The 27,160-nt window shown below is 41.7% G+C and overlaps 2 protein-coding genes across 2 annotated transcripts; both read right to left on the reverse strand.

Moving 5' to 3' along the window:
- Positions 1–202: 202 nt before the first annotated feature.
- Positions 203–1,032, reverse strand: gnrh3 (gonadotropin-releasing hormone 3). The gene is made up of 3 exons (XM_008282343.1): positions 895–1,032; positions 606–686; positions 203–290 (listed from the first exon to the last, which is right to left on the reverse strand). Exons 1-3 carry the CDS (start codon positions 1,030–1,032, stop codon positions 237–239), a joined length of 273 nt encoding a protein of 90 aa, XP_008280565.1. The 3' UTR covers positions 203–236.
- A 455-nt stretch (positions 1,033–1,487) lies between these two features.
- On the reverse strand, positions 1,488–26,719 carry LOC103357678 (receptor-type tyrosine-protein phosphatase epsilon-like). Its single transcript, XM_008282344.1, has 21 exons — positions 26,510–26,719; positions 18,545–18,787; positions 12,373–12,444; positions 11,484–11,580; positions 11,012–11,085; positions 10,422–10,558; positions 10,171–10,261; positions 9,976–10,052; positions 9,861–9,897; positions 9,673–9,770; positions 8,954–9,073; positions 7,654–7,817; positions 6,892–7,027; positions 6,556–6,705; positions 5,972–6,065; positions 5,538–5,614; positions 5,265–5,399; positions 4,885–5,010; positions 4,556–4,707; positions 3,474–3,609; positions 1,488–3,360 (listed from the first exon to the last, which is right to left on the reverse strand). Exons 3-21 carry the CDS (start codon positions 12,437–12,439, stop codon positions 3,286–3,288), a joined length of 2,043 nt encoding a protein of 680 aa, XP_008280566.1. The 5' UTR covers positions 12,440–12,444; positions 18,545–18,787; positions 26,510–26,719; the 3' UTR covers positions 1,488–3,285.
- Positions 26,720–27,160: the final 441 nt, after the last annotated feature.

Raw genomic sequence — 27,160 nt, forward strand, 5'->3', positions numbered from 1 at the left:
AATGGCATCATTTCGCTTCTAATGACCACATCTACAAGGTTCACATTGTGGAAACGAGGCTGAATAAAACAAGATGATCGGGATTCAAAAGTTTATTACAATTCTTCATTTAAACATTAAAGCCGTGTAATTGATATGTGTGTAATAAACGGTGAAGTTAGCGTCCTGCACACGGTTCATCCATCACTGGTGCTGATAATGATACAGTCTGTTTTGCTCTTCTGTTCTGCAGCTCATCAATTATTTGGGAACCTTTTTTTGCGGTCAAAGTGACTGGAATCGTCATTAATCTGCAGAGATTAAAATTAAACATCAGTCAGTAATTTGAGCTGACGCCTGAAAATGTAATCTGGCAAATATTTAAACTTTAATTTATATACAGTGCGCCGAACGAGTCTGGAGAAAAATTACATCTGCCAAAAAAGATAAACTTAATCATGCACATATTCAATCATGCAAAAAGGGAAAAATAAAAACAGTCATTGAGCAGTTTGTATATTGTCATTGCCGCTTTGGAGCGCGGTGGCACACAGTGGTGTAGTGTACATTAATATTGTACAATTGAAGTAGACATTGGTGATAAATTATGTATAATAAGCACTTACTACATTGTATGGTCGAAGTCTCTCTTGGGTTTGGGCACTCGCCTCATCGGGAAGAGACACAACTCCTCCTGTGCCCATCATCTAAGGACAATAAAAGAGACTTTAGAAGAAAGAACCAAGATTGATATGAAATCTGATATAACATTTACAGCAATGGGGGGGAGAAAAAAAAGCAATGACGAGTTACTCTTAGCAGGCCAGTGTTTTATATAAAGGTATCTCTGTCGAATTTTGCGCTAAATTTAATAAGAAATTACCACATTTCCTGAGACATAAAATAATCACTCACCCTGATGGTTGCCTCCAGCTCTCCCACACTTCTCTTTCCACCTGGTAGCCATCCATAGGACCAGTGCTGGGACAGGCTGACCTGAACCACCAACGCCAACAACAACACCTGCACCATAACTCTGCTGTTTGCCTCCATTAGAAACTGCAGAGGAAGCCAGATTTTGCAATAAAAACAATCATGCCACAGTCTCCACGGCTCACAGATCAGGGGTTACAAAGCATCGCCCAACATTAGTAAACAACAACGAATAAGAAGAGTCATTCTAACTTAATGAACATTGAGCAAACTTGCACGAAGACTAACTCACCTCTGTGTTTGCCTTGTTAGCTTGTGGTGCATTAGCCAGGGGGGGATTTTTATAGGTGTTGTACAAGGCTGCTGTCAGGATTATAATCCCCTCTCTGCAGGTGTGACACATTTACTGACTAATGGGACACAAAATACTACTAATGGAGCCGGCTAAGTGCTCAGATATGCTGACATCACCAGAAGGGTTCAAACAGCATGAAATATAAATCAAAAAACATCTTTTGTGTTTGCATTAAATGTAAGGTAGAGGGGAGGGGGGAAAAAAAGAGACAACATCAAGGTGAAATCCGACGTTTCTCGCCATTTATAATTTATTGGATTCTGCTTTTAGCAAACAAATAGATGTTCAAATCCATACAGACTGGAAAAAAAAGCAGAAACATCATCGAAACAAGACGCCTTTGTTACATCAGCTGCAAGGCCTCGCTGTCGTTACCCTCATGTCTTATTCGTTCAGCATGACAATTGATTAAACTCAGTATCAATGACCACAAGTATTTATGTACATGAAGTGAACGGAACCATCAGTGCGTCATGTAGAAACTAATCTTACAAATTTTTAATCATGGAAGTACAAACACAGTAGAAAGTTCTTCACCCAAAACTTGAGTCTTCAAAGTCTACCGTTCAATAAAAGAAATATGCAGAAGTCTTGCAAAAATATATGCTTTAGTTTTCGCAGCAATGTTGAAATTGAAATACAAGACTGCTGTAGCTAGCGTAGTCAAAATATGTCAAAATGCATGTTTCATATTTTTGCCGAGCATGTTTTTTTTTTTTTTTTTTGAGATGAATGCTTTTCAATGTTCCAGACATTTTCCATCTCTGTTCCTGTGAATGAAAAATGTCCTGCTGCAATAATTATCAGCTATTTCATTTAGACACAAATTTCTACATTATTCTTCTTCTTACAGAGATTTTTTTTTTTTTTTTGCAACGACTAAATTATGGTACATTTGTATCTGTATAATATTCTGAGAAGCGTTTGTACAAACAACTGATGAACCCCCCACATGAAACCGCCGTTCAAAAACAACACACCTTTAAAAATGTATCCGTTATATCTAAATTAAACGTAAACATCTGTTTTATCTTTATTAAAATTGTGTCACTCGGTGACAAGTTTCTCATGATTAGAAGTCTTTCTAATCAGTATGGCACTGCTTTATGCAAACATGCAAGTGTAAAGTTGGCTCGGTAAAGTGTATAAAATTCTTTTTTTTCCTTTTTTTTATAAAGCAGAATGAGACGCCTGACTGCCATGATACATTTGAATTCATGTAATAATACATCTTTTCCTGCCTGATCCAATGTGGGCTAATTGCATTTTGCAGAGTCAGGCACCAATCCACCAAGTAATACCGCCACAGGCAAAACAGAAAGAAAGTTGGCAAAGTTGAATAAAATTGCAACAGGCAGCAGCTGTTAAGTTATTCCCAGACAGAATGAAATGTGTCTGAAATTGTATGTTTTTTGCTTAAAAGTAGATCATAAATATTACTCGCACATGGCGGACAAGATATTACTGTAGCAGAAGAATTAATCTGTTTACTTTCTCTTAGCAGCCGTCGCACATGTTGCACGGGCAGCGGAAAATAAAAGAACGACGTGAACCAGAGGCATTGCGGTTAATAACAAAATAAATGAAATGAAGAAGAACTGGCGTACTATACAGCTCGTTGGTGGTGTATTTGGGTAGGAATTGAGCAATTCATACCACAGTGTAATATATATACATACATATTCCCAGTTATGTAGTTTATTAATATCCCCTCTTAACCTAAAAATGTTAAAAATAAAAATAAAACTATTATTTTTTTTACATATTCAAGAACCAACTCATCAAGTAGCCACTTTAATTTCTATATGTTACATGGGGGGTACTTGAAGATCAAACATTCTTGAGGGAGACAGACTCTCCTGTGATTTGTTCACGTATTGTACAGTATGTTACAACATGTTTGTAGGTCTGTGATCAAGTGCAAAATGTAAAAAGCTTTAGAAAACAACATTCAGGAAAAAAAATTGCATACGGTTATTTGACACAGAGTACACACACACAACATTATCTGACGGGTATTATTTAAAATTGGCGTAGTCTGAGAAGATGTCGACAAAATCCTGGACCACTCTGTAGCAGAAGTCGTATTGCTCCTGGAAGAGAAGGGAGACGTGTCACTGTGCAAGCATGGCCACCAATGTTTAAAATCTCACACTTTTTGCACAGTGGGTTTGATATCATCCTGTTTTTTTTGTTTTGCACCTACCACAGTCTGAACCATGTGTGGTCTCTGCATACGTAAACTCTTGACTGTCTGAAACACATCCAGGAGGCCTTCAGCTTTCACTCTCTCCAGAATGTTGCTGAGGGAGATGAAGGTACCGGTCCGACCTGCACCAGCGCTGAGGGGACATTAAGGACACCTCAGTCACACACATACTGGAGGGTAGAAGACAATTTAAATAAACCTCGGAAGAAGAAAATCAGAAATTGTACCAGCGTTTCCATTTCTGCAAATGGAACTCGTGTGATGTTGCCACATCCTTTTCTCCATTTAACTCAAAAAGTTAGCAAGAGAAAAAGGTGACCTCTGTGTAATGGTGCTAATAATTATCCCCACTTAAAGAGAGGCTAATCCAAACGCTAACACTAATCAGTTTGGAAGCTCAGTGTTTGACTGAGTCAATGTTTACAATGATGGTGGGAAGGAAGAGAGAAAGACAGAGCGAGACAGGGAGCGAGCAGCGAGAGCGATGTGCGATTCGGAAGAGAAGTGTAGAGAGACGTTGGGGATTGCAACGGGTTAGCCCCATTCCCCAGAGATGGAGAAAAAGCTTTAAAAAGCCCCTCTTAGACAAGTGGTGATGAAGGAATAGAAGAGAGTGATGACACCATTTCCTGTCGTTAGCTCATCTTATCAGATTAATCATAGTGGGAGTCAGAGGAGATTTCACTTTGAGAGGTTTTAATTGACTGTGAATCACTGGATTGGATCAATCCCACAGGGGCATGCTGCTTTAGAATCACTTCACCTGAAGCTAGGTTCTGATCAAAGCTTTCACAGCTAAGTCTTTATAAGGGATCACATAAGTGGTTTAGGCATAGAACACCAGGTCTACTGAGGAAAAATGTACAATTTATTGTTACAGACATTTGTAAGAACAAAAAAAAATAAAATAATAAATGTATCCTTAAAATTGAAATTCCTTCCAATATCACTCGACAGAGAAATTCGGGTGATCAGGGAACAAAGAGAGAAAGTGTTCACGAGTGGACGGACGGTAACGCGGCGCATATCGTTTCCATTTGATGATCATGCTGCAGGATTGTCAGGCTGAAGTTCCTCACCTGCAGTGTACAATTATGGGACGGTTTCCAGACTGCTGCTGCTGCCTCTGCACAGCGGCTATGATGTCAATCATCCCTCTTCCCTCCGCTGGTATCCCGATCTCAGGCCATCCGTGGAAGTGGAAGTGTCGGACGTGTTGTGACTGCTTTTCCTGGTGAGACGGGCAAATTACACGATTACACTTTCATCCGCTGAAAAATGGTAGCTATAATATTAATAATAATAAAAAAATCATGAACCTTAAACTGCTTCATGTGGATGAACGAGGCAGAAAATGTGTCGAATAAAAAAATGTGGATTTGAAGTGTTATAATTAAACAATACGTACTGGTCTGTAGGTGAGAACCATGTCTTTGAGAGTGAAGGTTTCACACTGAGTATCTCCAGTCAGCTCCACCGTATAATCTCCAAATGTTACACTGCCCTCTGATGGCCAATACTGGAAACACTTCTCCTGGTTGGGGGGAAAAAAAAAATAAAGGTCAGGTGGAAATACCATTAGGCTACATTTGACTGATTTATATCCTGTTTTATGCTATTAAAGTTATAGTGTGCGCCACAAAAAAAAAAAAACAATATAAAACAACTACATAAATACACAGACTGCTGGGGAGAAAACAAGAAAATGAAATGATAGAATAAAAAGAGCGTTTGAATGTGGAGCTCCACTCTTCAGCCCTGCGCTTTTGCAAGAGCACCATACTGTACCTGCTCCCTCTCTTTGAGTTCGGTGAGCATAACGATTGAATGACACCTCCACTCCCACACCATCCTCCAGAAGTCCTCCACTGTGTGAGACAGGGGGCCCTGGGTTGCGATAAAATAGTCCTTCTGCCTGTAGCCCTGGAGGGCAGATCATCCGGTAAACAACACTTGAGAGTGCAGCAAACATAATATTTTGCATTGTTTGTAAAGGAAACAATGAGCTTTATATATACTTCTATGGGAAATCTATACAGGAGGTCGAGAGGGAGTGCTTACATCAATAAAGGAGGCATTGATGTAGTCGGTGAACTCCTGTCCTCTTTTCACTGAGAGTATTACTCGGTTGAAATCATCTGCAAACAGAAAAGAGGAAAATGAAACTTTCCACAAGTGATTCCTAATAAAATAAAAGTTTTTCAAGGGTTGATGGAAGAAGAAGAAGAAGAAGACAGCCAAGAAAAACTTTAGTTGTGTTATTAGGGCCAAACAGTCTATATCGGTTCTCAGTATAAAAAGTTGTACCCAGGCTTTCTTTTCTCCTGAAAGTAAAGATAACAAGCCCTATTTAAATATCATTGATCACACAGACATGAACTGATTAGGCAGATATCTGTGTACGGCATCTATAAAATCACCAGCAGCGTGCTACTTTGATGTTACTCCGATGTGATGTATTATGAAAGTGTTCGGCGTATCCGAGTAGTCCTTACACGGAATGATCTGAAGCACACGGTTCTTCTTCATGTTGGCAGGAAGGTTCCCAGTCCTCATGTTCTCCTTCATTATGCGAACGTTGGTCAGCTTCTGATGGGAGAAAACACGAGCGCATCGACGCGATCAAAAAGTTGTTGTTTTTTTTTCTTCAGCAGAAACTGGTAGGTACAATGGTGGTGGTTTTTTTTAAAAAGCCGATGATGCCAAAACAGACACTATTCCAACAACTGCAACAAGTAAAAGCACAGAAGCTGGACAAAAATATTTCTTATCGGTGGAGGAGAAGATCAGAAGGAGAAGAGGCGTTGGGGAATAATTCCATTCAGTGTGTAGGGAACTGTGGAGGACTCTTTGCAGCAAAAAATGAGAAATTTTCACAGAGCTACAGTAAATTCTATGTGGCAGATGGTGGCGCCTTATAAAGTTTTAGTTGATCCAAAGCATTGTTATTTATGTTACTACTGCCAAGAGCAGCACCCTGGGCAAGTTTTCCATGAAAAAATACCCATGCAGGGTGCAGGGTGATGGGGACGATTCATTACTGACTGAAATGTTTAAGAGGGAGCTTCTTTCTTCGTACCCTGAACTCCTCCTCCAGGCCCAGCCTGTCGTGGGGAGCCCTGGTGTTGTGAAGCCTCTGCAGATGGCCCTCCAGAGAGCACACATCTAGCTCTGTGTCTCCATATAGATAGTACTCCAACAGAGCCTGGTAGATGAAGGAGTACTGCATCTGAGGAGGAAGACAAGGAGAGGAAGACGTAGAAGTAGTTGCTTTAGTTTGCCAAAACTATTTCCTTCTATTTTCGCTTCACAGACGTGGTTGCTTTCCATGTCCTCGCTTGTTTATGCCACGACTACAGCAGCGAGTTGAGCTGTCAGTCCTAGGTACAACAGGTCGGAGAGGGTCAATACTTACATCTGTCTGGATAAGTTGACAGCGCTGTTCTCGTATTCTGCTCACAAAGCCAAAGACATCCAGCCTCTGTTCCATGTGCATCATGTCGATCATGCTGTCAATGACAATGAACGTCCCAGTCCTCCCAACCCCGGCGCTGTGGAAGCACAAACAAGAAGGAGGCACAAGGTCTTCTCTGTAACAAACAGTTACAAAACAAAACGTGTTGAATAAGAAACCCGACACAACGACGGCAGACGCAGCAATCGAGGCGAATCAAGGTAATTCTCACTGAATGCAGATTATTGAGACGTGACATCATTTTTTTTACATTTTCCCTGTATTATACACTTCAATCGGGAATAGCCACGAGCATGTGCACAAGCGCTTCACCTCTGAAGCCCAAACACACTCCTAATAGATTTACAAGGGTCATTGCAGCAAACGGCACCTCTGGGAGCAACGAGCTGGGATTCCACAGCAGGGTGTTGAGGCCTCTTCAATGGGCCCCATTCAACAACAACAGTCCCTCTCCCTGAGCACCTGTTACTGCAGTTGCTACAATCGGCTGCAGATTTCTTAGGGTCAGGCAAACACACGCACCAAGCAATCACAGAGTAACCAGCGAATTAAAAAATACATTTACTGATGTTTTTATTCATTTGCAGTGAGTTCAGTTCCTACACATTTCATCTACCATAAAGTTCGCTTCTAACCGCTATTGACTGATGCTATTTATGTGACTGAACTTAAACGGCTTCCCTCAGTTCAACGCAGTTTTACCTGCAGTGCACAACAATAGGTCCAGCATAGGATGGATTGACAGCCTTGACCTTCTTGAGGAATTTCAGCATGCCGATGGGCGAGAACGGCACCCCGAAGTCTGGCCAGCTGGTGAAGTGGAGCTGTGTGACGAGCCGAGGAGCTCTGAGACCATCGCTGCCTTGCTGTGAAGCACACACACACACACACACACACACACACACACACACACACGGTTTGTACCTGCGCATGAATAATGGGCCGCGAAGACACGAATCACTCACTTGTTGTTACAGTCAGCTACTTAACTGGCACCTCGACTGAATTGATTTATTTTTAATTAATTTTTTTTTTTTTTTGTCATTTTACTTTTTGGAAGGGAATGTAATTATCAAACGCCGGTTTTGCCTTCGCCTCACTCCCGTATCTCATCAATACTCAAGAGAGCATAATTTCATTCTCTTGAACACTTGGTTGCTCTGTGTTCAGAGAGCTAAAATGTAAAAGCACCCAGTCTGTCAGCTTGTACTGAAGAGCTACAGCACAGTCACAGTTTTTAGACTCGGAGAGGATATCTGTGCTTGTCTGGCTTCAGATGGAGAGGGAACAAAGTGAATTTTTTTTGCAATCTGAAGGCTTCGCAGTACACTGGGTTGGCATCCAACTTGGCGGTGAAAAAGGCAAGAAAAAAAAATACAGCCAGAGCTCAACTGTGTATAAATTTCTAAAGATGAAATGATGAAAACAAGTGCTGCACATTAACACGACGCTTACTGTATGTTAAATATACCTCGTCATTGATTATTAATACGGCGTCTATTATCTACTGCCTTTAATATTCTTTAAGCTATTTCCATACCGGTTTTCATTATGTTTTGTATCCTATTACAGTTCACTAAAACGTTCCAGTTTTCCCCACGGGTAACATTACTTTTTGCACCATCTCAATGCGTCTTTGTTCTGCGTTTAATTTTTAATAAGAATCGAGCTGTAATGAGAACAGATTTTTATATTTGTATAGGAGGTACGAACTATATTAGGAACAAGTGTGAAAAAGAGCACTATTATTTCACACTGTGCGTAAATTTCTAAATAAAAGCAAACATTCATCTTAATGTTGGGCTATTTTTTGGATAAATGAGTTCCTGGTGCTGCTGCACAGCATAATTACATGTTTACTTCTGCGCTGTGCGGCGAGTCGAGTCCGTGCTGCTCCACATGTGACACAGTTATGTGTCTAAAGATGATACAATGACCATCTAATGCATCCATCATTCACACTCCTGACGCCTTTATATGTAGATCCACATGTTCTACTTACATACTGAACGCAGAACTTTCTGATGGTGTAGTCCACCAGCACAGTGAAGTCCTCCATCGCCACTCTGACATTGCCGTACATCCAGCAGCCTTTCTCTGGCCAGTACTGATAACACTTGTCCTGGTGGGAGAATCACAACAACAAAAAGATTATTCTTCTCTCACTGGAGGGAAAATGTATTCCTCCAACACACAAACAACTGTTTATTATCTTGTGACTGTATAGCCGCGCCTATTGTGTGCATTGTATGTCCAGAAATGTGTGTGCATATGATGTGTGTGTGTGTGTGTGTGTTTCGCAATCCAATCCAAAGGCAATCACAGCGACTTTGTGCGACTCTGTCAGTCAATAAGATCTTCACGGTGACGTTTCAACTCATTAACTAGATTCTCAGACTAATTATCATGAAGCCTCTTAGGATCTTATCAACAATTATTTCGTCATTGATCCCCATTGCCTCCATTCTGCCCCATCAAACCTGCTGTTGAGCACTCAATTGATCATCCCTTTGAGGCTAAATTTAATGCAATGCTAAGTAATCTGCTGGGTGACACTGTGTATGGATTCTCAGTTGGAAAAGGGGGTCAAATAAATTATGCCTATGACTTTGGGTCATGAGAATACAAAAGAGTTTCCACGAATTGTGCACGGGACCCTTATAGATTGTATAGGTTCACTCTATAGCCGCATTAAAAGAATGCAGTGCAGCAGGAGAATACCTCTTTCCTTTCTTTTAGATTCGTCAGCATTACTATAGTCGCTGTTTTCTGTTCCCAAATCATCCGCCAGAAGTCGGCCACCGTCTCAAGCTTTGGACCTGAAACAGAATCGAGGAAAATATTGAAATATCCTGCAAATAGTCATGAACTCATGCTTGTGTAAAAAATGACATAATCGGTGCTTTTACCTTGAGCTGCAATGAATTTGTTCTTCTCTTTAAAACCCTGAAAAAAAACCCAAAGTACTCATGAGCACTTGTTAACATCATCATTACTACAAACTTTAATTGCAATAATACTCACGTCTATGTACGACGCATTTACGTAGTCTGAGCACAGATGTCCATCAAGATGACTTAACACCACCCTCGAATGATCGTCTGTGGAACAGATAAGCAAAAAGCAAATAACCTTTCTTTATGATTTACCTCCCAATAAAGCCGTAAGTCAGAAGGTTGTATTAATATCGTGTGCTGCAGAATACAGAACCTGACTCACATGGTAAAATGTTTGGGTATCTGTTTTTCTCTCTGTTGTGCTCTCTGCTCGCCTCCTCAAAGGACCCATGGTGGTAGTAACACGGCAGTGACTATAAAGAGAGAATCCAATCCTCATGAGGTAAAAATAAAGCCACGGGTACAAAGCCTACTAACATAACATTTTATTACTGTTTTCTGTACTTTTTTTTTTTTTTTGGTTTGTTTGCTTGCAGGACAAAGATCATCCACACCAAATAAACTCGTGCTCACATTGAACTCTTCTCTGAAGAGCTTGCCGTCGTCGGCCGAGCGGATCCGGTACTCCTCCTCCAGCGAGTCCAGAGGAATGGGGAAGTACCTCTTGGACGGCGAGGGAGACCTGGGGAGCAGGACCACTGTCTGCTCTCCTGTGTTTAAAAGAATATACGGTGGTCAGGCTGCTAACGTTTCCCAACAGAGAACATTACAAGCTCACACAGCACCTGCAAAAACAAGCCTGATGGCTATTAAGATTTCCTACTTCTGTGGGTGCGTGACAGAAATGATTTCTTGTGTCATAAACATACTGCTGCAGCACGGAACTGTCTTAACTCAGGATTTGGCCTTTTCGTTTATTTATTTATTTATTTTACTTGAAGAGAAAGTTTATATGGCTCCCTACGTGCTAGGAAAGCAGAGGGCCCTTCCCAAACCTTTCCAGCTACTTTTGGACTTCAGATCACGAGAGTTTCCTTGTCTGTTAAGACTTTACATTTACAAATCAAAGAAATAAAAAAAACAAGAAAGGAAGAAATAAAAAGTGAAAGGCTGCGTTATATTTTCATGCGCTGGTGGTTATATTGAGCGCAGCACAACGGTACCTTGTTCCTCCAGGAAGCCATTCGGAATCTTTTTATCCACCGAGGTAACCAGAGCTTTCCTGTGGTTTTTGCACCTACAGACGGCAGAGAGAGACCAGCTATTAAAAAAAGCAGACTCTGATCCCTAGAACAGAGCTCTTAAGCACATAAGGTAAGTAAACAACAAATACCAAAACCAATATCAACCATCTGAGAGAGGCGAAGCTGTTCCTCCTCATGTCGTCTTCAGGAGGAGGAGGAGGAGGAGGAGGTTTGAGCTGGCTGGTCAGTGAATGAGTGTCTGTGGCCTGACCTGACCTGGCTGTCTTTGTTTGCTGTCTTACTTGAAGTGCAGCTGTTTACCCATAAGCCACTGCTCACCGCCTGTTTAAAATCCACCCCCACCCCGATGCCCTGACCCGACACATTTACTCTCTAAAGGGTGACGGAGTAAGCGGTGGAGAGAAAAACGCATATGCGCAGAGTTGCTCACCTCAGACAGTAGATTGTCAGCAGGACGACGATGATGAGAAGCAGGGATATGACCAGCGTCGAGGGCAACACATGAGCACCCTGATGGGTCGGGTTTTCTGGATAAATACACACATTGAATCACGTTAACTTCATCCAAAAAGAGGCCATTGATTTATCACATGCTAAGAAATGCCCCACATCAACAACATAAAGTGGGAAATCTGCTTATTTGCCTTCTTGATGATAATTGCTTCAACCGGGAGACATTTGGCTCGGCTTAGCGCGGCTCCGGCGAAAGGTTAAAAATCTACTTTCACATTAAGACGTAACCTTTAAAGATCACTCATTGGCAGTTTGTGCCACACTTGTTTAATTCAGACTTGATTAGGATTCATTTAAGTGTAAAAATGATAGGTTGGGGTTTGAATATTTTTCCTTAACCTGATGTATGACATGGCAAAACTGTGTGAGCTGTACTAACTGTATTCTGGTGCTGTCTTCAGATTTAGCCACCAGATACGGTCTTGCAGCAAGAAAGCAAATAATTTCTCAGAATGTCAAACTCTGCCTATAAAGTAGGAAGTTGTAAGTCGTGCTACAAGATGGCCGCTGTAGCCACAAGTGATAAGATTATAATTATTTGGGATTATAAAATAAGAGTGCACAGAAAAGGAACACAATAACAACAGTTGCACAGGAAAATCGGCCAACATTTGCTAATATTATCATCATATCAAACCAAAAAAAGGGCCTTGAATGCTTTAAAGTAACACCAATAAATTAAAATGTTCATTTGTATGCATTAAAATTAATTATTGCGGCTTTTAAAAGTTGCACAATCCTGCTTTCCCTGCAGTTCATACCATGTACGCTGGTAGATCTATTATATATAATGTTTCACCAGTTACCTGCAGTTTGGTTCTCATGAGATGAATTATTCACAGCGATAGAGATCCCAATCAGAAACAACACCATTGTCACTGTGGGTTTGAAAGAAAAAAAAAGAAAGAACACAAAAACAGATTAAACATTGTAATTCCACACAAATTCCACTAGAAGGCGCCACACCAATATGAAATCCTCAACGTATGAAACGCATCTTCTGCAGCTGCGGGGAAGCGCTCAGAGGGCAGAAAAGGGGAGCTGCGCTTTGATGAGGCTTGAGAGTGATGTCTGCGTGTCTCTCTGCTGAGCAGTTAAAGTCCTTATGGGAAATCTGCTTGCAGTCTGTTTCTGTCAGGCTGACTTGAAAGAGCAGCATCAAATAACCTAATATTCAGACATCAAACCGGAGAGGAGGCTTTAACCCACAGGTGACAGTAACCATATACCCTGCGGACCCTGTGGATTTGGCAGTGGAGTTGAGCTCAAGTAGTATTTGTTAGAAGCCGTCTCATTTTGCTGTGTTGTCTTTGATGTGCAGGCGCTGTGCAGCCTGGCAAAGCATCCTGCGCGGTGACAATAAGACTCGCGCGCACTCTTCCTCAGGGCCGCAGGTATTTTTAAAACATTTAAAATTGAGTCCAGTTGGTGGCTTTCGTTTCGGGGCATTCGTAATAATGATAAATAGACTTAGAGAAGTGCGTGACAATTAGCATATGTACTGTACACATCGCTGACCTTAAGAAAAAAAGCTGCTTTCTTCTCCTTTTTTTTTCTCTCCCTCCATCCCTCTTCCTCTTTTTCGCTCCCTTTACACTGAACCATCATTTTATTCTAAAGCACATTCTCACTCATCCCTTTTCCTTTATTGCTGGAAGCTATTAGTGATGTATTTGGGGCAGAGCGCCACGAGTGTCTTTACAAAAAAGAAAAGGATATGTCAAGTTCCTCACAACTACGCCAGAATTAAATTGATTCTGACACATTATCCTTGTGTCTTTTCATCTCCAAAGTGTAGCAGCCAATTTCTCCAAACTCGCATCCATTTCCTCTTTCTTTTTCTCCCCGTCCTCCCGATGAGAGGGTAAGAAATCACAGAATAAATTGGGCAAACGGGGCAAATCTGCCTAAATGGCTTTGATGGAATAAATGAGAGGAGCCAGAATTGAGTGTCCTAATTTATCCTGTGTTCTAAGTCCCCTTCTCGTTATAGAGGCCACAAGTCTGGATGGAATAATTCATTGTGTCAATTTAGTTCTCCTAGAAATGGGTCATCTAGGGGCCTAATTTGTGATGTTTGAGAGAATTTCTTGCACATAACCCAAGGGGGGTTTCATATAACTACATCTCCCAAAGCTTTTGTAGAAAACTGAGCTACATAATAACGCTCTAACAATGTTCTCAAAACAAAATTAATGTCAAAACTTATAAAGTATTATTGGACAACAAATTAGGAGCTCTGGGTTTTGCACATTATACAGCATCTCTCTCTGCAGTAAAAGCATTGCACAATACCCAGGGTGCTGAAAGACACATGCACGCTCACACACGGAGAGGAGTAAACAGAGTGGGCCTGAAACACAGTGTAGTCTATTTTTGGGGGGAAACAAATCAAACATCCATCACTGTCCCAGAATCATGACTGTGTGCGAATACACATACATGCATACACACACACCGCCTCCCCTCACTTCACATGCATGCATGCCTGCACATACGTCCCACAGCCAAAGGCTATGTGTTGCATATGTGCCGCACTCTGTCGGAGCAGCCAATTCTCTCCCCAGTGCTAACAAGCTGCAAGCTGACAGTGCCAGCACCTGTTCCCCACTCTCCCCTCCCACTGGGCAAGTCACATTCGCTCACACAGCCCCATCCTACAGCTTTATGCTGCAAGGCATGCTGTGCGTACGGGTCACTGCACAGGCCACTGGGTATCTGTCATTTTCTGGCAGCTATGGTATATACAGCATATAGCCAGGAAATGGGGAAAAAAGGGGGAATCTGAATGCAAACATATGTCGAATGCTCCGTCACCTCAAGTGACTCCATTAGATGAAAAAAAGGAAGGACGTTCTTCTGTAAAAAGAGGAAGCAGTAAAATAAAAATTTGTTTTTTGGTGTTGCAACAGATTAAGGAAGCGACAGAATAAGTCTTACTGAATTTAAAGGCAGAGAACTGAACTGTAAAAACACGTCATTCATCTTCACGAAACTTGACTCGACTCAGTCTGACTGAAAATCCATTATGGCTCACGCTCTATACCATACGCTATTTATATATATCTTAATTAACATATGACATCATCTGACCCTAATATGACAGAGGATTTGCTGGAGCGACCCATTTTAAATAACCCGTCTTGTCATTCACGGCAAGTATTGCATCATTCATCCCAGATCCCTGCTTTATTCTCCCTCTAATGAGATACTTACAACAGTGTGATTACTGCAACCTCCAGCACCTGCTTGTCATAAATGTTCCCAATGAATTAAATTATACTGCATCGCTTGCGTTCTGAGTGCACAAGCGCATCATCCCATCCCCGCACGATGTAATGCGAAAAGATTTAGAATGCATAATTCTGCGGTTGAACCTTGAGGGTTAATATTTTGGGCACTGAAATGCATTATTCAACACTGACGCGCTTTTGCTTTGGAAACAGAGACGAGATGAAGGTCACCACAAGACAGCCGTATTAAATGCGTGGCAGCTACAAAAACAAGACCCGGCTGTAGTTAACTCAATGATACGCACTGTAAATCTCCCCCCCAAATCCCAAGACTCGCTTCACCCTTAAAGATCTGTAATGCTTCTGTTCTCCTTCATATTGACTCTCAAAAGCTGAAAAAAAAACACAACCTAAAAGAAGCTGACATGAAACACAGAACCACCAACCACAGAAACGCGGTCGGCGTGCAGCCTGTTCGCTCGTCTTTATCATTAAATCGAATCAAACTGCCAATTCACCAACCAGAGAGCTGAACGTGGCTGCAGATACGAGCAGACGGAGCGACTCATTCCCCCTGAGCACTGAGTTTTTAAACACGCTGTGGTGAAGAATTCTGAAATGAAGCCTCATCGCTCGGTGCTGACCTCCTGACCCCGGTTAAACACCTCATATAAATAATGAATTACACGCATATTTTATTGGTAAATGATGATGAGCTAATGTGTAAAGAAAAAAAAAACAAGCTGCTCGTTTCTCAAATGCATAAAAAAAGCAAAACATCTAGCGTACAGTAGCTTTACGTTACAGAAACTGAGCCAGCAACTTCAAAGCGATCATGTTTTACGTCAAGCAACCTGCGCAAACCAGCAGTATGTATCATTCATAAGAGATCGTATTGATTTTAAGACTCCTCAGCAGATCTATTTGAAGTCCTTTCTTCACAATGCGATGCTCTGAAATCGAGGTCGAGGTGCAGAATTATGACATTTCCTGAATTTTATATGCAAAAAAATGAATAAACATCGAAGCAGCTTGAAGCCGAGTTGTCTCATAATCTCGCAGGCTATGGAACATTAAGTCTACTACCGCAGTTGGCTAAGTTTTTGTGTGAGTCATGTTGGGAGATTATGGCGCTTATTAACTGTGTTCTATGAGAGACACATTCATTCGTCGTGTTCTACTCTCAGCTTTCTTAATAGATTGAATTTGGAAGAAGCAAAACCCAGACACTGATTGTCTCAAAAGATTCGGTACGACTCACGCTCTTCTGTCTTATCTGACTGAGAGCAAAACCACATTCAAACTGCACATCTCTTCATTTTGTGTTCTCAGTCTGTGTTGTCTAATCTTCTACTGTGTTAGTGCTTCGCGTTCTTTTAAAATATTGTGCACCGGTTTGGTACAACACAATCAATTTCAGGCCCACAGTCGAGGGTAATCTATTTCAACTCCACAACCGGGGAATGTTGATGCCAAGCTTGCTCAGCAGTCCTTTTATGCACCTTTTTTTTTCCCTCAAAGGTGTACAGAGGAATCACGGAGAAAAGAAAAAAAAAAGCAGCAATGAAATGTTTTCACCTTTATAGAGGCGCTGCAGTGAGGTGCCAATGGGAAGCAGCTGGTACTCATTTTTGGTTTTATAGGTGGTCTTAAAATCTACAAATTAAAGAAAATCACTGCCAATCGTGCATGATTTACACTGGTATTAATTAAATGGCACAAGCACTTACCTGCTCTGTTGGTTTACAATGTGCACGTGTGTGTGCTCTGTTGGTGTGTCATTTCCTTTTAAAAATTTAACTCAACCCTAAATCCATCCCTACTTAAAACTGCCTGAATGTATCCGTCCTCTTTCTATTGGAGCACTGAACCTCTCCCAGCTTAGGCAGAAGGCTGGGTACACCGTGAAAAAGTCAAAATAATATCGTACACTAAGGAGTTAGAGGAGGGAACAACATCTAACCAAAGTTAACATTTGACTTCTGTGTAATTCAATGGAGTCTAGATTCATGAATACAGTTTGGGAGTAATGTGGGTAAAATGATACCAGTTTACTACCCTTCTAGCCATTCACGGTGCAATAAAAGAAGACTAAGAGCCTCTGAGTAGCTGGGCGTACTCACAGAGGTGAAACATGCTCATCATGACAATGTGCTCATGTTGTTTTCAGTTTAGAGTGCAGCAGTAAACACAAAATAATGGAAAAGGTCATTAATTTGGTCATAAAAGTGATGGACAGATGAAAAAATAAAAAAGAAGATTTGATGATAGATGTAAAGTTATTACACAAAAGGGACAAAGTTAGTTTCATTGTGTAGGAAACAGGAACATCTGGAACAACTTTCATTGCAATCCACCCAGTAACTGTTAAGGCATCTCACTCAAAACATAAAAGTCTCATGGTGGCACTCAAGGAAAAAGGCGGATTCATCCTCTGGGAACCATGAATATCTGACCTCAATTTCATGACGATCTTTCCAGGTTTTGTAGAGGTATTTACCGAAAGCTGGCAGACGGATCAGCGCTGCCATCCCATGAACACTAATGAGCACTAATGCATCATCGTACCACAGTTGTCACGTTGCTTTTTTAGCCACAAGTTAGAGACTGAATATTACAGTGCTGTAAACAAACAGCAGCCTCAGTGGCCCGGCCCAGCTAAAAGCTTACTGCAACTGAAATCAGCATTGATTTGAAAAATGCATGCATTGTAAATTATTCAACACGCTCCATCGATGACGCCATGTAGAGGACACTGGTGGATATTTTCCAGATGTGATGCTTGTTGGTTTGCGATCTGGAACAGGATGAGCAATGGAGGAAGAACGCATGGCTGCAAAGTGCATTTATACTCCAGGATAGGGATTTGGTTTATAAGAGAGGTAAAGAATGTTCACAAACAATAACAAAATATATCAAATAGATAGCTATATCCAATCACGTCTCAGTTTGCTCACCGATCAATACGGCCTCAAAGATAGATTCACATTTTGTGCTTGGCGCAGAATAGATGGCATGTCTTGTACACAGAAAGATAAAAGATTTTTTTTTTTCTTGTTTCCAGGGAACAGATGAACAAAGGCAGCACACGAAAAAAAAAATACCAGAAACAGCTACGACATCCACTGTCAAGTGCCAAGGAAAAGGATGGAACGAGAGCACAAACACATGTCAGTAAAGTGTGGCAGCAGAGAGGAAAGGAAAGATGAGAGAGTAGATGAGATGAGAAGAGAGGGGAGAGGAGTGGAGCTGGAGGAGATAAATGTCTAGATTCGGGGTTCAGAGATAACCATAATGGAAGACATCCTCGGTACACAGAGGTAGTAAAAAAGGATGATGCTTCACTGTCTGGTAAGCCACTGCTATATCTTCAAATGCATCTCCTTGTATTTCGCATACGAGGGCGGCTTTGCAACAAGGCCGTGTTTCAAAACGCACCTGGCAGAGACTTTGCAAAACATCACAGCGCGACACGTTGTATCAAAAAGACGTTTAACCCGACACCGGGGATGCTGTCTTTATCTCAACTTTTTAATCATGTTTGCGTGGCGAAGATCCCAGTTTGCTGCGTAGTTATGGCCAAAAGAATCAATTTGGAGGCAATAATTCTAAATCCAATTAGTCTCACCTCGAGAGGAGACACTGGATTATTGGATTATTTTCCATTAATGGATTGAATTTCAATTGATTCCCCGAGAGCAAAATCGACCTGGTCTGTGGTCAGAAGGTTTAATAACAGACTTACACTTGCAAGCAAAGCCACTGTGATCTGCTATCAGATGACCCGTCAGTCCATAACACCCATGTGTTCCCGGTTCCTTTCTGGGTTGGATTTATAGAGGGTTTCTCTCCTCCGTCCTTCTCTTACTCACATCCTCTGAGGCATCGATATTGGTCCTGGATGAAGAGATGGCTGGTGGTGGTGGTGCTGGAGGTCGATTTGAAGCTTCACAGAGCTTCGGATGAAGGCACAGGGGATCACCGGAACCTGAAAATTACGCAAATGAATACAGTTAGAAATCCAAAAACTAGTCGAGATGTTCCATTCTTAAGCAATCCCACTGGCAGATTGACTCATTACTTGAGGTTGCTTTAAGAAAAAAAATACCTCGTCACGCATGAACACACAACAAAGGAGAACAAGCAGGGGTTTGCATCTGAAGAAATGACTATGCACTGCGTTTAATCAACTGGGTGTGAGTGTGTGTGAGTGGATACGCAGCCATTTGTACAGCCTGGTGTTTGTTTACTGTTCAGCGCCCTGCTCTGCAACAACCTTTGATGCAATTTACAGAATCCACTGTTGCGAATCAAAACCATTAACAACCAATTTGTCCCTGACTATTAGTATTACCTCCAGATATAAGATCGGCAAACACGGAGAGCGCTGTTCACAAGCGGCGTTGTCCAATTAAAGTTGTCGTCGGCCCTGACTGTCTGCGAGCGTGCCTACGCAACGAAAACTATCACAGAAACTATGCTGGAATTAATTCTTCGCCGCTCGCACAAAGACGCCACTGTGGAGTTATTCCACTCGTCTTGCTGTAAATCCGAGAAAGACAGTGTGCCCCTTTTTGCCCACACACTCCCAGAGCCCCACTGCCCACAGGTGTGAGACACAAAGGCGTATTGTTAACACTTAGCCGCTGTAACGCAGCTGAGCAGAAAACAGAGGAGAAGAGGTGAATTAGTCACTGGACCCAGCAGGAAGAGCTCATGAGCTACAGCGAAGGAATTGAATGAACAAGGTATGGAAAATGCCTGTTTTTTTCCCCCCCAAACACCAGAGGAGCTGGACTTTTCCAAGCTGCTGGCATTCGAATGGGAACACGTTTGTCATAATTAACTCGAGAGCTGTAAAGTGGTTAAAAGATCCTTCATAAAAATCTGGAAGTTTACACCTCTGTAAAACCGGGAGACTTTCAAGAAACAGGTTACAGCTTTTCTCCGATGCTAGAAACAAAAGCTTGAGGATAAGTTGCATAAAAAAACACCAAAATAGGCTTCAGGAACACTCAAGATGGAAAAAAATGGTGACATTTCTGGAAAAATATATGTCCATAGATTCGAGGTCACCCGCTAAAATAAATGCTCCTCCTTTAGGCTTGATTTTTCTAACATTTTAAACTGTGCATTTCTAGCTTCAACTGACATCTGGTTGGGAGTCTGTCTGACAATTAGCATCACACAGCTGGGCTTTTTGAGAATCTCAGTTTTAATCAAAGCACAATGACTGCGACAACTAAAATGATCACAGGCACAAAATTAAAAAAAAAAAAATTGAATTATCACTACACTGCAAGGATTCGCATAATTAAAGGAATTAAAAGGATGTATAATTTATACGATCCAATTGTGTGGGATGATTTTTGCTCTATCAAATAGAACAATGTGCTCTTAAGAAAACCTCATATCTCTGTTTTACAGCTTCGCCTACTGAGGAGCAGTTCAAGCATCGCTCGGTTGTGATTTCAGTAAAACATTTCTGTTCATTGCTCCACAGCTTGCTCGTCATTTAAATCAGGTAATAGATTTTCATCCACATCACACCTACTCGAGCACCTTCCTGGTGGGCTGACATGACATCTGGGCTGATGCAACTCTTTCTTTTTTTAATTATCTGACCTGCCCATTAAACAGATTAATCACCCCATTTGTTTTTTCTCTTTTTGAGTGTTTTTTTTTCCTAATTGACGTTGCACATCTGAAAAAAAAAAGGCCCAAAATGGACGAGACAAAACAGAAGGGAGGCACGGGGAGGTGGCAGCCAAAAAAAACGACAGGCCCTTCAGGCACATGCTGCCAAATGTGCAAGAATCACTGACATGTTTGGAGCAGCACTCGTGACCGATGATGATGATGATGATGATGATGATGGCGGGCACAGTGAGGAGGAGGAGGAGAGAGAGAGAGAGAGAGTGAACAATTGGTGCTGAAGTTTTACTCTCTCTTCATTTTCAGCCCCCGAACAATAGGGACTGCAAACAATGGGCTGGCTGCATGGGTCCACAATATGTCAAAAGAGATGATGGTGATTAGCATTAGACGACTCTGGAGTCCAGGGAACCGTTAAGATCCCTTTGATATAATCGAGCAAAAAGGAAAAAGTGCTAATGTGGGTAAACGAGCTAGTCCAAGGAGCTTCAGGTGGACGCAAACGGACTTCTCTTTTTGGGTTTTTGAAGACGTTTTACCTTATATATTCGGTTCTGAAGAAGCCTCTACCGTACAAACCTTTGCTTTACTGTGATGGAAGGATTGAAACACATGCATCTTTGTGCAAAATATACATACAGGGGGAAAACATACGCCTAGTTTGCCACTTTTATAAACGCTATGAAGTGGGTTCAGCATATTTAGCATCTCCTTAAGTTCCTGCTAACACTTAATAGAACATTTCCAAGGCTCAAATTCATCAAAAGCAGACTTAGGAGAAGCCTGCCGGGATACAAGCTGGCATTTATGTTGATGGAGAAACATATCCATATGGCACTGGACTCCAGTGTAGTCATTGATGGGGTCACTGGGACGAGTGACTTATTAGGAAAGCCGCTCTAATAACCAACGACCGTGAAACTATTCATTGGAGCTCTCTTTGTTTCACCTCCATGTTTGCAGCTCCCTGTGTCTTAGAAGTCATCTGAGTTCACAGGCATCCTTTCGACTTTGTGAGTTCAACTCTACTTTTGTCTGGAAAACATAAATCTTACGGTCAATAATTCATCATGTCTATTTTATCTTTCTCCTTGCTCAAACACACACACACACAGGATGCCATTGCCTTTTAAGATTCATCACAGTCGGGTATACAATTTTGCACTTTTTTTGGGCGTTATTTATGTTTCCTCTCTTTATCTTCCCTGATCCCTTCTTACTCATGGCTGTCGTGTCTTTGGGGACTGATGGTATACATATTCAGTGGAAGGTGGGTGGTGTGTGTGTGATCGATAGCGGCGGGTCGGTCTAGGTCAAATGCCAGGGTCGATTGTTTTATTTATTTATTTATTTCCCTCCCAGTTCAGCCTTGCACCTATTACACCATAAACAAAACAGATGCAGCAAAGAGAGCGCTATCCTGATTTTAAATACCTGATATGGGACAAGGTTGAAATAACTGGTGTGCACACTTCCTGCAATGTCACTCACAGGCTCCTTTCCTAATTAACGCTCCTGTCTTTCGAGAAGACTATTCGAGTCTTTGTCATCTGGGTGTATTTATCAGACTTTTAGAAAACTCCCCTTGAGCCACAGAAGTCATTATAAAACCGTTCTCACAGGCTGTGACGACGGAGCTGACAATGACATTTAAAATTGGTGTCTCCAGCATCGATGCTTGTGGCTCTAATTTCTCTGATTCTTATTAAGCACCAGAGACTTTACTAGATTTACTCTCTAGTGTGTTTTACTATCTATATATATATATATCGAAGCGGTGAACGTGCCAATGATACAAGAAGGTCAAGTTGAAAACATAGTGAGAAAAGAACAGCTTGCCCTTTGAACCGGCACACGAACCCAAATCTTGTTACTCAGTCTGTCAATCAAAGATGAATCATAGTTTAAAGAGGCAGAGAGTTGCAATATTAGCAGCGTTCTTTGGATCTGAGCACGTTTTACCTCTTCGCTCTCGGCTATCTTACTGCGGCTCCTATTTCAAACGACAAAGTTGTTCCGCAGAGGGTTTAGGGAAAGTTTAGTTACTATGCAGCGGTAAAAAGATATTAATAATGGATAAAATAGGTAATGTGTTATACTGAAGTAATAATACGCATGGAAGAACTAGGCTAGGCTTTTTGCAATGTTAATATATTACTACGGATGGTTAAAAGCCTGAGCTAAATGATAATAGGTATAAAAAATGTATAAAATATGCTTAGTTATTCATACTGGATTTCACTTGGCTTAAAGTCCTATGGGAGACTTTTATGAAACCATCTTCATCTCTTCAGTATTTCCCTGCTTTCCGCCCCGCACATTCGGTCCGCAGAAAAAAGGGAGACACGCTCACGGCGCACGATTATTACAGGCACAAGCACTTCCTTTCTGTGCCGCTCTGCCCATTGACTAACAGGGGAAACATGCAGGTCATTAAAGTTTTATGTGAGTGCAGTCATCACCCAGCACTCTGAGGTTCAATCATTAATTCATACCAAAACAGGGAGCACCGTAGCTAAGCACCAGCTACCAAGTAAATACTTGATACTCAGCCTGTCTTCTTTTTTCATTCTAACCGTGATTTTCGGGGTCAAAGTATTTGTAATCCGCGCACAAATCCGATGCGTGCCATTCATACGCGCCCACGTGTTCGGCGAGTTCACTTCATGCCATTCAGACGCTGCCTTCCGAACACATAAATCCAATATTGACGCCGTTCATTTCCGAGGCTTGTGTCGCTTCCTGAAAATGATGAATCCATACTTTCATACATAATGGGGGTAAACCAGGGTCTCCGGAGAGCACAGATGCACGCGGTAACCTTCATTCAGGATGCTCAGTGCAAGCTGGGATTGTATTTTGTCAGGTTGGAAAAAATTTGATTTCACACAGTTTAGACAATGGTGAGAGTGTGTATGTTTGCAAATGGGATTCCATCTGTGAGGGTGCTTGCTGGGAAACAAAGAACAAGACAAAATGCTTGCTTTTTAGAGACAAAGACATATCATGCTGGAAAAAACAAATGGTACAGCTGTGTATTTAACAAAGTGTATTACATAACACGTCTACCTTAGTGTTCATTTAAGGATTAACCGGTTTGAGATGTAACTTTGTAATCACACCGAATCCTCGCTCGCTGGTCCGCCGAGCACGGCAAGCAGGGCCTGAGCCTCAAACGCCACCGCTTGGAAATGCCGAGGGAAATGGCTGAGAAATATTATTTTTACACACCCGTATCAGAGGATGAGCAGAGTAATCTCCAGCCTCCGGTTTGAGGACTCTGAAAATGACACTTCTGGGGCACAGCATAGGTGAACCGGGGACAAGAGATGATAATCATTGCAATTACAGCTTCACCGCTCGTCCTACTGCGGCTCAGCCAAGGGTGACGAGTTAGCTCCTTTTTACTGAAGCCAACGATAAGCGGTGTAAAAGCGCGAGAACTACGAAACAAGTAAACGGTCCAACTCTCACGTACACTGTGTGTGAACATATTGTAAAGGGGCTATATTTAAAACTATTGCACAGCTTCATTCTGACCCAACAAACTGCTGCTCTAATTAATATGACCTTGTTTGGATTCGACTTCCTGCAGCTTCCCTCTCCTTCAGCACAAGTGTTGCCTGAAACAGTGCTTTGTGTTTAAGTGCAGGAGCGCTCATTAAAATGAACACTCACTTTCTTGCCCCACTAACAGAGTGACAAGACAAGCACTTCCTCTTTTCGCAGCGAGTTGCGACACAATCCTCCGGTCTACTTATAAAAACACTGACCTACTGTGGCAGCCAGCGAAGCTTGAAATAGACTCCTAATGAAATATGATAAACAACAAGCACGCCTGAGCCGGAAGTTTAATGAAAGTAAGAAATGTTGTTTTAAATTGGGTTGCCGCAGAGTTCTTAATAAAGTGCACGAGTGTTAAAGAGAACATCTTCTAAATGCATTGATAAGAATCACAGTCATTGTCACACTTTATCAACACTGCACAGAGAGCAGTCCTTTAAAAACAGTGTTTCATGAGGTCAAGAGGTCTCAGTCGTCCATTTGTTCCACCAAACAACTTTTAAACACACAAAAACAGTCCACAAAATTAAAACGTAATCCTCATCATCCTCATTTCAGTGACAGACAGACAAGCCAGACAGGGCAGATTAGAGAATTACGAACAAAAGGGGTTATTTAAGGCTAAATTAACCTCCTCTGATTGACGTAATAAAAAAGTCTGAATAAAAGACTTGCTTGTCCACAATGTGCAAATCCTCCCTGTTTTTAATTTACCTGCATGAAGCTTGAACTCAATGCAACAAACTAGTCTGTGAACGAAAGACAGAAGTTACTCAAAACTGGAAGAAATAGAAAGACGTGTCATAAGATGTTCCTCACATTGATTCCACGACTGTTTGTTTAGCTGAGATGACATTAGTTAATTAAAATGACCTAAATTGCCCCCAGGGGACTAATAAAGTTTTTGGAATTGAATTGAATAACCAGACTTACATTCCCTTTACCATGAAGATGTCTAAACTTTTAAGGAAGTCAAACCGAAACAGAACTAGTATCCGGTTATCTCCACACCCTCACATCCCCCCTGTAGCTCTTTCTCTATTTACTCCCAGGCCACCAGCAGAGCCCTGAATCAGTTTTTACATCCATCACCTGACAGACAATCTATAACAACCTTTTAGTTATTGCTAAAGTAAATGGATGTCATTTTTAAGCAAACAATATCAGAGAAATGACTCAACTGTGACTCACATCTTTCTATCCGGGCTGCTGTCATCTCAGTGGTCTGCATTTATATGTCAAGTTCAACTTTAATAACTGTCCATCATCCATTCTTGTATAACACTGCCTGAACCCACAGCTAAACAAACCGGTTTAATAAGCGCGCACGCTATCAGCATCAAACATTCTCACCTGAGGAGATTGAAAAACCCTCATCAGGAAATTAATCTTTGTATTAACGTGCGTCTAACTATAGCTCGCGTATTCCCCGGGGTGACGGAGATGTGGGCTACGTAGCCCAATATTCAGACCGCAGATGAGGAATCTGAGGTAACTCCTAAATTAACAGCAGCTTTTACTAGGCCATTTAATCAGGGATGGAACTGAAGGTTAACTTGTTGTGAATGAGGTTATGGTGAATGAGGGGACATTAATAGTTGATGTTTGAACACATGGCACTTCAATGAGGTTTTTAATAAAGCCACGTTGATGTCAGTATTGTCACATTAAGGCAGGATTAAGATCCCAGTGTTCACCAGCTTGGTACATGTACTCATTTTGTGCTCACTTGTTTCAGTTTCATGGGTCAGCCTTTGCCTTTAAGAGGAAGGGATTCTGAAGGTTATACGTGGGGAAACCCAAAACTAGATCAGTCCTCCTTTTAGAATAACATGAACTGACATATTATCATTCTCTGTTGTGATATCAGAAAAACAAGCCATCCTGTGTGAGCTTACAGCATCCAGCATGACTGCTGAACATGCAGCCTGCAGGCCTGCCTCTGCCATGTAGTAGGCTTTACTACGCGTACTCACCCCCATGCGTATTTTTTTTTTTTTTATCCTCCCTCTTACACCAGTGAGGATGCTGCATATCCAACGTCCATAAACCTGATTGGATCTTCGATATATGGGATGAAAAACGCTCAGAATGCTATACAATTAATGTAAAAGCAGTAAGACAGAGAGTAATTACATGGAGCATCCTGGTGGTCGCATGGCGCATAGATTTGCTCCACTAACCCATATTTACTGTACTCAATGCTGTCTATGTGTAGGAATGACAGCGTATAATGTCCAAATCCGGTGGTATGCGTGCGTTTTCCACCTCTGGAGAGCAGGTGTAGCATTTTTTTTCTGATTTTACCGGAATGCATAGTGGTCTAATTATAAGAGAGACGCGTGGAGGCGAGAGATGTTATTTTTTAAAAATGAAGCTTGGTAAATACGGTCGATATTTACGCATACATAAGTAGATGGAAACGCACCCCAGCTCGATTCCAGTGTGGCTTTTTCCTCTTTTTTTTCATTCTTTTTCCTGTGCATCTTACCGTTTGTACTGCGATGACCTCGCCTCACACGGCGCAGCGGCGGATGATGTCGGCTCCTGTCGTTCGTGCGCACGTCTCTGTTGTTTTATGTCCTTCGGTGGATATCACAATGAAGTTGTCGAATCGTCTGACCGGTGCCGACGAATGCGTTTAGGTTCCCCTGACGATCATGTTTCCAGCAGATCTCTCTGAGGATGCGCCTTCACACCCCCCCCCTAACGTCTGCCTGCCTGCCTGCCTGCCTGCCTGCGCTGAGCCGCGTTATGGCAGCCGGAGTGGAGACTGGAGACCCTCCCCCGGGCGCAGAGCGGTATCAGGTGGACACTCAGCATCCTTCACATTCCTGCATCACTGGACGATAAAGGGCATGCCTGTACGTAAAAATAAATAAATAAATAAAAAAAATAGCAGCTCAGTCTGCTCTTATTTTTCCCACCCTATGGTAGTTTCTTTTCTTACGGTTGACATTTAAGCACGATATTTGCTCAATACATTATGAAAGGCTTCAAGCTGTAACATTCCTATAGAGCTCCTCTGGGATTACAAATTCACACTGACCTTTTTATTTTTTTTATTTTTTTTACACTATGCTGCTTTCACGTGTCACATGACTCAAAAGACGTCCAAGTTCAGTGACATATTTTTGACAAA

This window comes from Stegastes partitus, unplaced genomic scaffold (assembly GCF_000690725.1).
Source record: "Stegastes partitus isolate 25-593 unplaced genomic scaffold, Stegastes_partitus-1.0.2 Scaffold267, whole genome shotgun sequence".
In the NCBI taxonomy this organism is placed as follows: Eukaryota; Metazoa; Chordata; class Actinopteri; family Pomacentridae; genus Stegastes; species Stegastes partitus.